At 63.1% G+C, this 14,511-nt stretch overlaps 2 protein-coding genes across 2 annotated transcripts; one reads left to right on the top strand and one right to left on the bottom strand.

The window, feature by feature from the left end:
• Window positions 1–500: 500 nt before the first annotated feature.
• PLA2G3 (phospholipase A2 group III) lies at window positions 501–3,264 on the top strand. The gene is made up of 7 exons (XM_087768609.1): window positions 501–924; window positions 1,003–1,135; window positions 1,224–1,358; window positions 1,536–2,041; window positions 2,150–2,279; window positions 2,361–2,495; window positions 2,682–3,264. Exons 1-7 carry the CDS (start codon window positions 501–503, stop codon window positions 2,887–2,889), a joined length of 1,671 nt encoding a protein of 556 aa, XP_087624735.1. The 3' UTR covers window positions 2,890–3,264.
• Window positions 3,265–3,397: 133 nt separating this feature from the next.
• On the bottom strand, window positions 3,398–12,114 carry INPP5J (inositol polyphosphate-5-phosphatase J). The gene is made up of 12 exons (XM_009469183.2): window positions 11,294–12,114; window positions 10,208–10,318; window positions 8,561–8,669; window positions 7,833–7,949; window positions 7,587–7,762; window positions 6,868–6,979; window positions 6,362–6,471; window positions 5,811–6,000; window positions 5,431–5,568; window positions 4,960–5,052; window positions 4,618–4,722; window positions 3,398–4,478 (listed from the first exon to the last, which is right to left on the bottom strand). Exons 1-12 carry the CDS (start codon window positions 12,097–12,099, stop codon window positions 3,858–3,860), a joined length of 2,688 nt encoding a protein of 895 aa, XP_009467458.2. The 5' UTR covers window positions 12,100–12,114; the 3' UTR covers window positions 3,398–3,857.
• Window positions 12,115–14,511: the final 2,397 nt, after the last annotated feature.

Below are 14,511 nucleotides of genomic sequence, written 5' to 3'. Positions count from 1 at the left end.
GAAAGCAGCTCTGCGGGGACAGACCTTGGGATGCCGCCGGGCACCGGCTGAGCAGGAGCCAGGGATGTGTCCTCACGGCAGAGGCCACCAGCGGCCCCAGCTGCACCCGGCAGAGCGCTGCCAGCAGCGCAGGGGAGGGGCGCACCGGAGGGGCCGCGGCGCTGCGTGCTCTCCAGCCTGGGCTCACCCGGGCGGGGCACGGAGTTGCTGCGGCGAGTCTCGCAAAGGGCCATGGCGGTGGCGAAGGAACTGGAGGGGGTGCCCGGCACGGCGGGGGGGAGCGGGGGGGTACGGGCGGAGTCGCCGGGGCGAGGGGTGCCCGGGAGGGGCGTGCCCGGGAGGGGCCGTACCGGCTGCCTCCCACCGCCCCCGCTCGCCTTCCTCGGGGCGGGGCGGGGACAGCGCGCGGCGCGGCGCGGCCCAATCAGCGCTGGGTCCGCCGCCGGGCGCGGGCTTAAAGTCGGGCGCGGGGGACGGGGACGGGCGCGCGGCGCCGCGGGATGTGGGCGCGCGCGGTGCTGGTCTGCGCAGCGGTGTGCGCGTGCGCGCGCGCATGGCCCGGCGGTGCCGTGTGCGCGCGGCGGGTGGCGGGCGCGGGTGGCGCGCGCTACGTGGCCTTCCTGAGCGGCGGCCCCGGCCCGGCCGCGCTGGTGGAGAGCGCCTGGGCCGGGCGCGGCCGCCTCCGCGCCTGCTGGGCCCGCCGCGACCCGCACCTGGCCCGCGCATTCCGCGCCGCCTGCGCCCGCCGCCCGCCCGCCGCCCCCGGTGCCGCGCTGCGGCGGGACCTGGCCGCGCTCTGGAGGCGCCGCGCCGCCTGCGCCGCCCCCGCGCCGCCCCCGCGCCGCCGCCGTCGGCGGGGCTGGACGCTGCCGGGCACGCTGTGGTGCGGAGCCGGCGACTCGGCGGGGAACGCCAGCGAGCTGGGTACGGGGGCGGGCGGGGGCGGCGGGCGGGCGCGCCCCGTCCTTCTGGCGGGGCCGTGCTCACCGGCGCTGCCCGCAGGTCTCTTCCGCGGCCCCGACCGGTGCTGCCGGGAGCACGACCAGTGCTCGGCGCAGATCTCGGCGCTGCAGTTCAACTACGGCATCCGCAACTACCGCCTGCACACCGTCTCCCACTGCGACTGCGACGCCAGGTGCGCCGGGGCGGCCGGGCCGGGCGGGGGGGGCACGGCAGACACTGGCGAGCCGCCGGGCCGCTCACCACCCCCGTCCGCCCCGCAGGTTCCGGCAGTGCCTGCTGGCCCTCAACGACACCATCTCCAACATCATCGGCGTCACCTTCTTCAACCTGCTGGAGGTGCCGTGCTTCGTGCTGGAGGAGAGCGAGGAGTGCGTCCAGTGGCACTGGTGGGGAGGGTGAGTGCCCCAGGGGTTGTCCCACACCTCGGCTGGCTGCTGCAGCCCTGTGGCTGGGCGCATTCGCTGCTGCGGCCCCGAGCGCGCCCTGCCTGGCTGCCCCACCGGCTGCTGGGGGGCACAGCTTGGCTGGGGCAGGGCTGGTGTGCGGGGTCTCATGGCATGTGGTGTCCTCAGGTGTGAGCGTTATGGTGTAGTACCCCTGGCCAGGATGGTGCAGCAGAGTCAGTACCACTACAGCCTGCCTGCGGAAGAGACAGGCAGCCCTGCTGTGAAGCCCCCGGGCAAAGGAAGGAAGTCCTCTAGAGCAGGGCACAAGCGGCTCCGACAGGGACTGGGGCAAAACCCTGGGCTCCACCAGGCACGGAGACCTGCGACAGCCCAGCAGCCGCGGGGCCCAGGTACCTTGTCCCCTGCATCTGCCAGGGACAAGGCTGAGCCCACAACCAGGCACCCAGCAGCACAGTGGGGGCTGGAGCCAAGCCCCCCAACAGCAATAACCATGTTGGAACAGGACCTTGCTGGAGGAAGGCAAGCGCGAGGAGGAGCACAGCAAGGGTCTGGGTGCTCAGCACATCCTGCCTGCGCAGCCCACCCTGAAGATGGCAGCATCAGATGCAGCCCAGCCGCGGAGCGGTGCGGAGCCACCCCTGTGCGTGCTGCAGAGGTACGCAGGCAGCAGGGTGAGTCTGTGCTGAGGGCAAAGCGTGCACCACAGCTGGGGGATCTGGAGGCCTCAGCCTATTGGGGTCGTGTGCCAGGGTTGCCCCTCACTGCTCTGCTGTCCTCAGGTGCGGGCAGGGTGTGCAGATGCTACAAGCACCTGGATAAGTGTGAGCACCAGATTGCACCCCACAAAGTGAAGTACCAGCTGCACAACACGGACACTCGGACGCTCTTCCACTGCAACTGCACTCGCAGGTACGTGTCCAGGAGGAACAGACCCAGCGGGACGCCCACCCTGGCCAGCAGCTGCTGACCAGTGCCCTCCTGTGCCTGCAGGCTGGCACGGTTCCTGCGCAGGGCGAGGGACCTCAGTGATGTGGAGGTGGCTATCCTGGCCAACCACATCACCACAGACTGCTTTGTTCTGGAGCTGTTCACTGACTGCAGCCTGGATGAGGGGCCACAGAACAAGTAAGTGCAGAGGGTCAAGGGAACGTGGCCTGTGTGGGGCTTCCTACTGTGGTGGGGTTGGGTGCTGTCCTGCAGGCTTGGCATGAACCTGGCATTGCAAGTGTTATCCCCTGCTCTGCTGTGCTGGAAAGCAATGGATGTCAGTGCTACACTGTTACATTGATGCTCACAGCTTTGCTTCTCCAGCAGCTGTATCACAGTGACCCGGGCTGTGCTAGTACCTGCACGGCATCTCAAAAAGACCCTGAAGCGCTGGGGTCCCCTGCATGTGACCTCCAAGGCCGAGCATCCAGACTGGAAGACAGAGGACAGTGGTGGCACCCTCTATGAGCGATGCTTGCAGCTGGCCTTTGAGCTGAAGCCAGGTGCTCAGTACCACACAGTGACCCAATGATGCCCAAGAAGCACTGCCTTGCATGGGGAGGAAGATGTGCTGTGCAGCAGCCACAGAGCAGAGCTGCTTGATTTCCGGTCCTCGTGACAAAGGATGGCACTGAGCATGGCTGCTGGCATGACTGCATGGAGCTGGGGGGGCCACAGCTGGAGCAGGCAGAGGGACTGTGAAGCCTCTCAAGAAGCTGTGGCTGATAGCTATGAGCATCAAAGCAAGGGGAAACACCATCTTCCTTCCCTGTTGCCCCCTGGGGCAGGGGGGGATGTTCTGGGCACTGGATCCCCCAAGCAGGGCCCCCCACCCCCGATTTGTGCCCCTTCAGTGTGGTGTGATCCTGGCTCCCTTCCGGGGGGCGGGGGGGGGTGCAGGGAGGGCTGGCTGGGGTCTGTGCTGGCTCCCAGCCCCAGGGGGTGTGTGTTGCAGCCAGGGATAGGCCCAGGGCTCTGCCCTGGGGAAGAGTCAGTCCGTGTGCAGCAGAAAACAAATAAAGGGTAGTCCGAGCATGGTGTGTGGTGCTGATCCTGCCCACCTGCAGTAAGCACAGTGCAGCTGGCGTGGGCAGGATGGTTTATTTTGTTGCTTGCACTATGTCCAAGGCTGAGGGACAGTGGTAGCAGCAGGGAAGGAGCACGCTTCAATCTCAAGGGTACCCTGGGGTGGTCCTCGCTCTATGCCCATCACTATTGCCACCAGAGCCCTGCCCAAAGTCTTGTACTTTGAATTTCACAAGAGACTCCCCCTCACTTCACTAGACCAGCCCTGCCCTCCCCTGTGCCACTGCCCAGCCCTACCAGGGCCAGGGTAGCAGCTCAGGCTGGGGGGAACACAGGGAGGCCCCTACCTGCCAGGCACACAACAGGGGTGAGGAGTCACTGCAATAAATAAGGGAGTGGGGTGTCTCAGCAGGGAAGTGGCAGAGGAAAGCACACAGCAAGCACACTACAGGGAGGAGGGAGGGGGCCACTGCATCAGCGGCCCATGGCACAGCTATGGCTGTCCAGCTCCTGGGGACTGCTCCCCTCCTTTGGAGAGGTGCCACAGCCTGGGGGGCTGGTAGGGCTCATCCTCCGGCAGGGGTAGCCCTGGTCCACACTCTCCCTCCGCCGGCCCATGGCCTGGTCAATCATCTCCAGGCGGAGCGCAGGCAGCAGGCCCAGGTTCCTGGGGTCAGCCCTGGCCAGGGGGTTGTCAGTAGAGATGCGCCGGGGGCCGCCCTGCTCCCGCACAGTCTGGTAGAAGGAGCTGCTCTCCTGGTTGTCGGCTGCCCGCCCTGGCTCCTTGGCTTTGGCTCCACGGCACCCTGGCTCCTCCTGCGGCAGGTGAATGGTGGGGATGTCCCCAGGGAGGCCTCGGCGGCTCTGGGGTGAAGGGCTGCGGCTCGTACCCCTGTCCCGGCTCGACGGCCGCAGGATGAGGCCCTGGAACTTGGCCAGGCTGGGGCTTCGGCTCCGGTGCCGTTTCATTTTGCCTGGGCTGGGGCTACGGGATTTGGGGGCCAGCAAAACAAGCGTGCTGTCATCCTCCTCTTCTGAGCTGCTGCCTGAGCTGTCCGTGGGGCTGCTGCCCTCCTCCGATCTGGGCAGGGAGATCTGCACCCCTGCATCAGCACTGCTGGCTGATCCTCACAGGGTGCTGTGGTGCACCACAGCAGCTGGCCTCCTCCAGCCAAGCACCCCTACACACATCCCCCTTGCCTCCCTCAGCCCCTCACCCCTTGGCTATGCTGACCTGAAAGGGTTCAGTCACACCAACAATGCTGCTGGAGGTGTTGCTGTAGTATCCGAGGATGTACTCGCCCTTCCCCTTGGGCAGGGCCTCCTCCGAGAACATCACCTGCAGCCCAGAGACAGCTGATGGGCAACCAGGGCTGGGCACAGGGGTGCCCGCTCCCACCTCAAGCCCCAGCTGAGAGCAGAAATCCCCAATACCAGCACAGTGTGCCTGCCCAAGGCTCAACACAAAGCAATAAGGATGTGCCCTCCTGCCCCATCAAAAGCACAAAGGGGCTATCACCCCCCCCACAATGGGGCACATGTGCCCAGCATGACAGAAGGGCTGGCCCCAGCTCACCTGTGCACACAGTTGCTTCTCCCAGCAGCGCTCTCCATCATCACTCCTAGCCCAGACATAGGACACATAGTCTTTAGGATGCCGAAAGCCCACCTGTGTGCATGTACATGGGAGAACATCAGCCCTGCTTTAGCTCTCCTCTCTCAGCCCTCTCTCCTTGCACAGGGGCACCAAGAGTTGCCTTGCACACACCCAGCAGTGCCCTGGCCCCCAGCCCCCTGGGAGCGCCAGGCTTTGGCCCCTGTCAGGCCCACAGAGCAAAAGGTAGAGAGAACTGCTGGATCTGGGCCTCCTGAAGCAAGGCCAAATCCTGCTGCTAACTGCCAGGGCCTCCCAGGGGAAGAGAGAGAGCAGAGCACAGGTCCATGCCATGCACCTGTGTCCATTAGTGGGGGGTAGCTCAGAACAGACCCTGCGGTGCTGTGCAGTGCTCCCCACTCCCTCCAGCCCCAGCAGCCCCCAAGCCCCTACCCGGTAGAGTCCTATCCAGTCCCAGGAGCTCCGGTGGAAGCCAGCAGCCATCTTGTACCTGACAACTGCTTGCTCAGGCCTGTTCCATTCATCAGCCACATAAATCTCGACCGGGGGCTTGTCTGCCTTGGAAGCAAACTGTCAGAGACACATACATGGTGACCAAAGAGAGCTGCCCCTGCTGCCCAGGGCACCCATCTAGGGCTGGGCCCTCACGCATACACCAACAGCAGCTCCCAGCCACAGTGGTGAGATAGCTGAGCTTGCCAAACAAAAATAAAATAAGCCCTGCACACCCCATCATACACTGCACACGCTAGCTGGGCATCTCACTCCTGTAGCTCCTGCCTCTGTGCCCCGTGGCCCTGGATGGTGCTCACCTGCACTGCAAAGATGGCAGCTACTGGCTTGTGGTCGCTGACGGTGTACTCCATGTGGCTGCAGTAGCAGAGCTGGCTCACCGACAGGATGCCCTGGCTGGGCTGGCGCCCACCCGCACCAAGCCCAACACTGGGAGATTTTATCTTCCAGAGGATGCGGTCAGTCCAGGCAGGTTTTCGCTTCTTGGCACTGCAGGGCACAGAGGGGCATCCCTTGCCTGGCAGGGGGCAGTGGGCTCCACCCCAAACTGCCTCCCCCTGGCACTACAGCACGTGCAGGCAGGGGATGCAGCTCACCTTGGCACACAGCTCAGTGCAGCTGCAGGGACAGACCTGCACTGGCACCAGCACAACAGTTGTGTCCCAGCCTGCCAACGCCAGCCCAGCCCATGCCCACCCCAGCATGGCTCCTCCCATCCATTCGCACTGGCATCAACCCCTGCCCCACTGGCACCAGCACCTGCCCTGGCTCTGAGCCCCACCACTCCTACATCCCTCAGCCATACCACCTCCTCCCAGGCCCAGTACACACTTGAGCTCTGCTCTCCTACCTGCTGTCATACTTATTGGTGCCCACATCGAACTTGAACGTGGGTGGGAAGTTCAGGGGTCCCTCCTGAAAGCCACTGAGGACAGGCCAGGTGCTCTTGGCAATGTTCAGCTGTGGGAAAGAGAGCAGGTAGGGGAGCACACCAGCCCCCATGGCCATACCCCTCTGCAAGCCCCCCAAGACCTCTCCACCCCCAGCACACAATTAATCCCTGCCCCATTGCTGCCAGCCCCACAGCTCTCAGGATTTGTCAATGCCATGCAAGCAGCAAGTCCATAGACCCAATACCCCCAGCTCTTCCTAGCACACTGATAAAGGAAACGTGCCCAGCTCCCATAAAGACCATCCTGGGATGGTGCTGCCCCTTCCCCACAGAGCCAGGGTCCTTTGTGTGCCATGGGCAGCAAGGGGACATGCCCTGTCCCACAGCTGCACAGGCAGTTTTGGCAAGAGCCAAATGCCACTCAGAGCCTGGCTGAGGCTCAGCAGCATGCCCATCCCTCTCACCTGGTCCTTCTCCCAGAGCTGGCTCAGGATGTTGCTGTCGATGGCATACTTCACAAAGCGGATGTCGAGGCTCTCGATGCGGAAGTTGAGGTCCCCAAACCAGAACACGAGGCTGTGGGTGGGAGGGAGGGCAACGGGCTGGAAGGGACAAGGCTACCAGAGCCAGGCAGCACAGCAGGGGGAAAAACGTCCTCAGCCTGGGGGCAGCCTCAGCCTGCAGCACAGGCACTCTCAGGAGCACCAGAGCAGGTCAGCACTCAGCTGACAGCTTGGCCAGCTGCCAGTCCTGCCAGGATTCCTCAGGTAGGACCAAGCGCCATTAACCACATGAGCCTGACTTCCCTGGGCAGAAATTGAGGGTGGAAATTTCCACCATGAGGCACTTACTGGAGTCAGACCGCACAGCCAAGACACTGGGGCAGAGCCAGGCCCTCCACCTCACCAGTCCCAAACCCCAACAGCACCAGTACAGCAGGAGCTGCACCAGGCCTGGATGTGCTCCAGGGGAGACCAAGGACCCCTCTTAAACACCTACCCCACCATGCTGGGTCCCCACTAGGCCACAGGACAATTTTGCAGCTCTGCAGGCAAGACCCCATCTCCAAGCTGTGCTGGGATTCAGGGGACAGACCCCTAAATCCTACCTGGAGGTGGTCAAGGACAGGGGCTGGCACTAGAGCCCTGGTCCAGATCGGGAAACAAAGTGGTGGGGTACGCACTCATGGTCCAGGATGCCGCTGGCTGCACGCCCCTCAAACTGCTGCATGTGCAGTATGGTGGCAAAGTCCTCTTTGCGCTGCTCCGCCTTCTCCAGGTGTGCTGGCAGGTGGCAGTTCAGGAAGCAGACCATGTGGCCGAAGATGGAGAGACGAACGCTCACCCCACCCTTGTTGCCCTGCACCAAGAGGATCCCATGACTCCTCGGGAAGCCAGTCCCTTGCCACCTCCCCCAGGGCCACACTCACCCAGTAACCTCCCAGCCCCGTCCTGGTGCAGTCTGTCTGGATGTCTTGCAGGAATGGGAGGTGGTAGTACTTGGCAAATACCAGTAGGATCACACCTTGCATCCGCACCGTGCTGACCTGGAATGGGAGCAGGGGCTGAACCAGAGTGGTAGTCACAGCAGAGCCCATAGGGGCAGGGACAGCTTCCCCCACCTCCAGGCCACAGGGGCAGCACCTCCAACCTCTGCATGCCCCCCACCTTGCAGATGACCAACAGCATATTTAGTTCAGAGATCTACACACACCCTCCTGAATACTGACAGCTGAGATAAGCTCAGTGATGCTAAGGCTCATGTACGCGCTGGGGCAAGTGCCCTGGGGAGCTGAACCTGCCCTGGGACCTGCAGGCTGCTGCCAGCAGCACAAGCTTGTTTCCACATTCACCTCCTTGCCCTGGTACAATGCAGCAGGCCAGAAGAAGTGTCCCCAAAGCACCACAGGGGTAGCCTAAGGTGCAGGAAAGGGAGCAGGGTGGCACAAGCTAGACAGCACACTGGCAAGATGCACCACTAGCCCTCAGGTCAGCCCCCACATGCTGCTTGGATGGCTGCAGTCCGTCCCTCCAGCAGTCTGTCCCTCCAGCACCTCCTCCCTCCATCCCTGCAGTCCAACTCTCCCTCCCCATGGTCCACCTGCCCAGCAGGCAGAGAGGGAACACCAGCTGCCCAGCCCCTTTGGGACCTCCTTACCAGGATGAAGTGGAAGGGACTCAGCACATCCATGAAGAGCTCACTCCACTGATCTGTGAAGAGGGCATCCTTCAGGCGCTTGTTTATCTTAGAGTTCACCTCTTGCAGCCTGGGAGGAAAGGGACAGGTCCCTCAGCCACACCAGGAAGGTGTCTGTGTCCCAGCTAGCGAGAGCTCCTTGGGAGAGGTAACAAAGTGCAGTGCTGGGAAGTGGGGCCAGGGTGGGAAGGGCAGTTCAAGGGAAGACCCTGGGTTTAAAGCACAAACCAACCATATCCTTGCTCCAGCGATGCTGGGCCATGTGCTAGCAGAAGGCACAAGTGACCCTGAACCCACGAGGTCTTGGACCTTTTTAAAACGGGAGCAGTTCAGCAGTACAGGATTGGGCAGCAGTCTAAAGCCTATCTCTAGGTGCAAGAGGGGCTTATGTGACATTTCAGCTGCATTAGTCTCTACAGAGAAGCCAAGTCTCACCAGTACTTCAGCACAGGGTGTCCAGATGCATCCCAGCCACCAAGCTCAGAGCAGCAGCAAACAGAAGGTTAATAGTGCTCCTCTCGGCTCAGCAATTAGTGAAGAGAGGGAAGGAGAACATCCGCAGAGAATGGCAGAATCAGGAAATATCTTGCCCAAAAATATCAAGTGCTCAGGGCACAAAGACACAGGTCAGAGGAAGGACGCAGCGACACAGAGACACCCTGGAGGTGGGGAGCAGCAGGACACCCTGCCTTAGCCAGGACACGCAGTCCCAGGAAGTCCCTTGCTGTCAGCTACACCCCCTGCCCCATCCATCCAGGCTCAGGTCTACCTCCACAGCCCCATGCAGCCCCATCCTGCTGGTCCACAAGGCCAAGGGGACCAGGAGGCTGGCTCCAACACAGCATCGTAGCTCCAGCAGCCTCAGCTTTACACTGCTCCCTTCCTGGGGCAAGGAGCACTCGGGGTGTCCCTGGGAGCCTCCTGGAGGCAGATCCAGCTCTTCCACCCACAGGCAGAGGCTGTTTCTCACTCCCTGTGCATAGGCAGCATGTCCCTGGTCTTAGCAGGAATCCACACGCACCACGGCAAACCTCGAGGGACCAGTTTTCCTTTAGACTCTGGCAGAGCTTGCCTCGCTAGCCACGCCAATTAAGCTTTACCACACCAACACGGTGCTGCCTTGCCAGCAGTTAAGTGTTGCCAGGGGCACAGAGCCAATCCAGCTGTGAGAGAACAGCAGATTTGTACCCTTGAGGCCTGCATACCATGGGCAAAAGCTGAGATGAGGAAAACGCTCCCAGAGGACTCTGGCAGGCGAGTTAAATGCCTCTACAGACCTGACCCCAGGACTGCCAGGGCCCACAGCAAGAGCAGCGCTCGCCAAGGCCCGGCTCTGCACAGCATAGCCAGCTACAGGCTCTTCAAGGGTTTAAGGCTACTCAGGATTCAAGGGTTTCAGTTCCTCTTAGCACTCCCATTTTACTATGAGCTGATTCTCCATCACCTTTTCTGATATTTTACCACTTGTGATGCATACCCCGCTGTTCACCATGCCCCAGGGAGGCTGGGGCTGCAGGTCTTCCTTTTCTCAACCCCCAGGGCTATGGGGATCCCCCAAAAAGGGACATGGCAGGGCAGGGGAGGGGGCCCTGCACCTCACCCTCTTACCCAATGGCAATCACATCCGCATCATTTGTCTCGCCTGTGTTCAGGTGCAGCAGGGATGTCACATCGTGCGGGGGCATGGCTGTGCCCACATTCCAGGTGACCACTGTGATGCTTGGGAGGACAAAGGAAGAACAGGCTAACACTGGGGCTCAGAGATGTTCCCTGTCCCTCCCCGTTCAGCCCCCAGCTCCACCAAGGAAGCTCTCTGCCTGCAACAGAAGTGACCACAGCTAAGCCTAGCCAGGGCACGTACACCAGGTCCTTAACTCCCGTTTGAGGGAGATGGGTCCTTGCCTCTAAATTCCCCCAGGGTCTGCACCTCAGTGCATGGCAAGCCCCGCTGTAACCCAAGCCCCAGTGAAATTCTAGAAACCAGCACAAACAGCCCTCATTTTCATCACCGCCGACTGACACAGGCAGGCTGGCACAGCAGGCAGCCTGAGAGACAGGGTGTCCCTGAAAAACCGCTTCCCCCCTCCCTTCCCCAGGAATCACACGTCCCTCAGGCTCCTGGGGGAAAAGGAGCCAAATCTCATCCCCTAGAGTCTGCCCCAGAGCACAGCCAGTCCCAAAGGCCAGGGCATCGCATGTGACAGCAGTGCTGCAAGCCCCACAGGAGTGTCCTTCACCAGTGCAAAGCCACCATCAGTCACAACACGTTAATGCTGTTACGCAGCATGCGCCAGCAGCCCGCGGGCTCTTTCGGCAGCGCTAGGACAAGCCTCAGTCACACAGAACACATTTCAACAGCAAGGGAGGGTAGTGCCACATCATCTCCAGAGCTCAGGGACAGTGGGGGCAGACGGCACCCGCTCCACAGCCCGTGCCTCTGACATGCCACCCCACACAACGCCCGCTCCCCTGAACACTGCCTGCGCGGGCAGCGGCACTGGGCATCCTTCCCCACCCCGTGAACCCTCCTCATCCATAGCCCCTCACCCCAAACCTCCTCCAGCTGAACACCATTCACAACAGGAGAAAAGGGGCAATGCCAGCCCACAAGAGGCTTCACTCGCTTCACAGCAAGGGCAGCTTCGGCCTGGCATCGCTTCCCCGTGCTCTCCCCCCACAGCAGCACCCACTCACCGAAACGCGCCATCCTCCGGGGCCCTTCCCGAGCAGTTGAGGAGCGCATCGCAGGAGTCGCTGGAGCTCGTCAGGCCGAGGGACCTCCCGAACAGGGAGAGCTCGTCTGGCTCCGGCTTGGAGAGGGCCGCAGGCTTGGACAGGCCCACCCGCCCGCTGGCGATGAACTCGCTGGAGACGGCTTTGGGCAGGCCGGCGGCCCTGGGCGAGGAGCCTGCCCAGGCCGAGATGTGGTCGCTGGACTCCGCCTTGGGGAGCATCTCCCTCCGCTCGGCGGGCGGCGGCTTCCCGGGAGCAGCGTGCTCCAGGGAACCGAGCTCGGGGAAGGCGGGCCGGCCCGACGGCGGGCCGGGCGCGGCCGGGGACGGCACGGCGGGGCGCGGCGGGGGGGCGCCCGGGCTGGGGGGCAGCAGGGCCGGCAGCGGGAAGGCGTGGGGCCCGCCGGCCCCCTCAGGCTGGGCCCGGCCGACCTCCAGCGGCAGGGGCTGAGCGGCACGGCCCGGGGCCCGCTCCTCGGGCCCGCCGCGCTGCGCCCCCCCGGGCCGCGGGCAGCCGTAGGGGAAGGGGTCGCAGGCGGAGTCTGGCCGGGAGCTCCTGCGAGCGCCCGGGACGCCGACGCCGCCACCCCCGAGGAAAGGCACCGCCGGGGCCCCGCCGTCGGGCTGGGGCCGGGCCGCGCCCCCGGGGCCGAAGGGCACCGGCCGCGCGGGAGAGGCGGCGGGCGCGGGGCCCCGCGGGGGGCCGGGCCGGGGCCCCGGAGCGGCGGCCGAACCCTGGTCCGCGCTGCCGCGCCGGGCCGGCTCCATCGGCGGGAGACCCGAGCGATCGCCCCGGCACCGGGCCCGGCCCCGCCGCTCCCCTCACGGCCCGGCCCGGCCCGGCCCGCGCTCACCTTGCGGCCCCGCCCAGCGGCGCCGCGCGCCCCGTGATGTCAGCGCCCCCCACCACCTGCGCGGCGCCTTAAAGGCGCAGGCGCGGCAGGAGCGACACCGCCACCGCCCCGCCCCGCCCCGCGCGCACCTGCCACCGCCCCGCTCACGTCACAGCCTGTGCCCCGCCTCCTCTCCTGTCCCCCCACTCCCCCACCCCACCCCCCCGGCGGCGCGAGTAGCGGAGCGCGCGCCCGCAGCGGGCGCCGGGACGTGCGGGACCGCCGCTGCGCGTGCACGACCGTCCTTGCGCGTGCACACGTGCCCTTGCAGATGCACGTCTGCCCTTGTGCATGTGAGCATGTGTGCACGTGTGCATTTTTATGTGTGCGACTGTGCACACCGCTGTGACTGTTGTGTCATCGTGCACCTGCGTGTGTATGTGCGCTGCTGTGGGTGCATTTGTAGCTGTCAGCGCACGCACACACACTCGGGGCAGCTGCGTGAGGAGCTGCGCGTGCAGCTGGTTGTGGGGCTGCGTGTGCAGCTGTGTGTATGCAGCTGCAGCTGCGCGTGTACCCATGCGTAGCACCACGCCTGTGTGCAGCGGTGCTGGCGTGCTCACGGGCAGCTCTTTGTACAGGCGGGTGTGAAAGCACGCGGGTGTGTGCTTTGGGTGCATAAACACGTGTGTGTGCCTGAAGGAGACTGGGGACCTGCTGACACAGCGTGGAGGGGGCTGTCACTCCTACACCTCAGTCTGTACCAGCAAGACCAACCTTCAGGAGCCCCAGCACCTGGGGAAGGCTGGAGCGCAGCGTGGAAGAGGATCTTGGTGGAAGAGGACCAGATCCCTGGGCCCTGATGGGATGGACCTAGCAGTGCTGAGGGAGCAGGCTCCTGTCATCACGAGGCCACTCTCAATAATCTGTGATCAATCATGGCAACTGGGAGGGGACTGGAGGAGAGCAAATGTCACTCCTGTCTTCAGGAAGGACACAAAGGAGGACCCAGGGAACTAGAGGCCAGTCAGCCTCATCTCCATCCCTGGGAAGGTGATGGAGCAGCTGGTCCTGGGAACCCTTGCCAGGCACATGAATAACAAGAAAGTCATCAGGAGGAGTCAGCACAGCTTCACCAAGGAGATGTTCTGCTTGGCCCACCTGACCACCTTCTCTGAAGAAGTGACCGGCCTGGCAGATGAGGGGAGAGCAGTGGACGTTGTCTACCTGGACTACAGGAAGGCCTTTGACACTGTCTCCCATCAGATCCTCCTAGAGAAGCTGTTGATGTATGGGCTGGATGAGCAGACGTTGAGGTGGATTGAAAACTGGGTGAATGGCTGGATCCAGAGGGTGGTGGTCAGTGGCACAAGGTCTAGTTGGAGGCCAGAAACTAGCAGTGTGCTCCAGGGGTCAATACTGGGTCCCGTCCTGTTTAACATCTTCATTACTGACCTGGATGATGGGACAGAGTGCACCCTCAGCAAGTTTGTGGATGACACCAAACAGAGGAGTGGCTGATAAACAAGGGGGTTGTGCATCCATCCAGAAGAACTCCGACAGGCTGGAGAAATGGACTGGCAGGAACCTTATGAAGTTCAACCAGGGGAGGTGGAACAACCCCAGGCACCAGGACATGCTGGGGGCCACCTGGCTGGAAAGCAGCTCTGCAGAAAAGGCCCTGGGTGTCCTGGTAGACACCACGTTGACCATGAGTTCAGTGCGTCCTTGGGGCAAAGAAGATTAATGGTGTCCTGGGCTGCATCAGGAGTGCTGTCAGCAGGTCAAGGGATGTTGAGGAGGCACCAGTGAGGCCACCCCTGGAGTGCTGTGTCCAGTGCTGGGCTCGCAAGAGCAAGTCCAATAGACATGGACATGCTAGAGGGAGTCCAATGAAGGACCACAAAGATGATGGACTGGAGCATCTTTCACATGAGGAGAGGCTGCGAGAGCTGGGACTGTCCAGCCTGGAGCAGAGGAAGCTCAGGGGGATCTCATCAGTGTATATAAATACCTGAAGGCAGGCTACAAAGAGGACGGAGCCCAGCTCTTCTCAGTGGTGCCCAGTGGCAGGACCAGAGGCCATGGACACAAACCGAAACACAGGAGGTTCCCCCTGAACCTCAGGAAACACTTCTTCCCTGTGAGGGTGACTGAGCACTGGCACAGGTTGCCCAGGGAGGTTGTGGAGTTTCCATCTTTGGAGATACTCAACACCCGACTGGACACGGTCCTGGGCAGCTGGTTCTGGGTGGCCCCGCTTGAGCAGGGGCTTGGACCAGACGGACCCCAGAGCTGCCTCCAACCTCAACCAGCCTGGGATCCTGTGATTCTGCGACCAGGGGAC

Source organism: Nipponia nippon, unplaced genomic scaffold (genome assembly GCF_047370975.1).
Source record: "Nipponia nippon isolate SJK-2023a ecotype South Korea unplaced genomic scaffold, ASM4737097v1 scaffold_30, whole genome shotgun sequence".
NCBI classification, from domain to species: Eukaryota; Metazoa; Chordata; class Aves; order Pelecaniformes; family Threskiornithidae; genus Nipponia; species Nipponia nippon.
The sequence above is the reverse complement of the archived record's forward strand: the minus strand, read 5'-3'. Positions and strand labels throughout refer to the sequence as shown.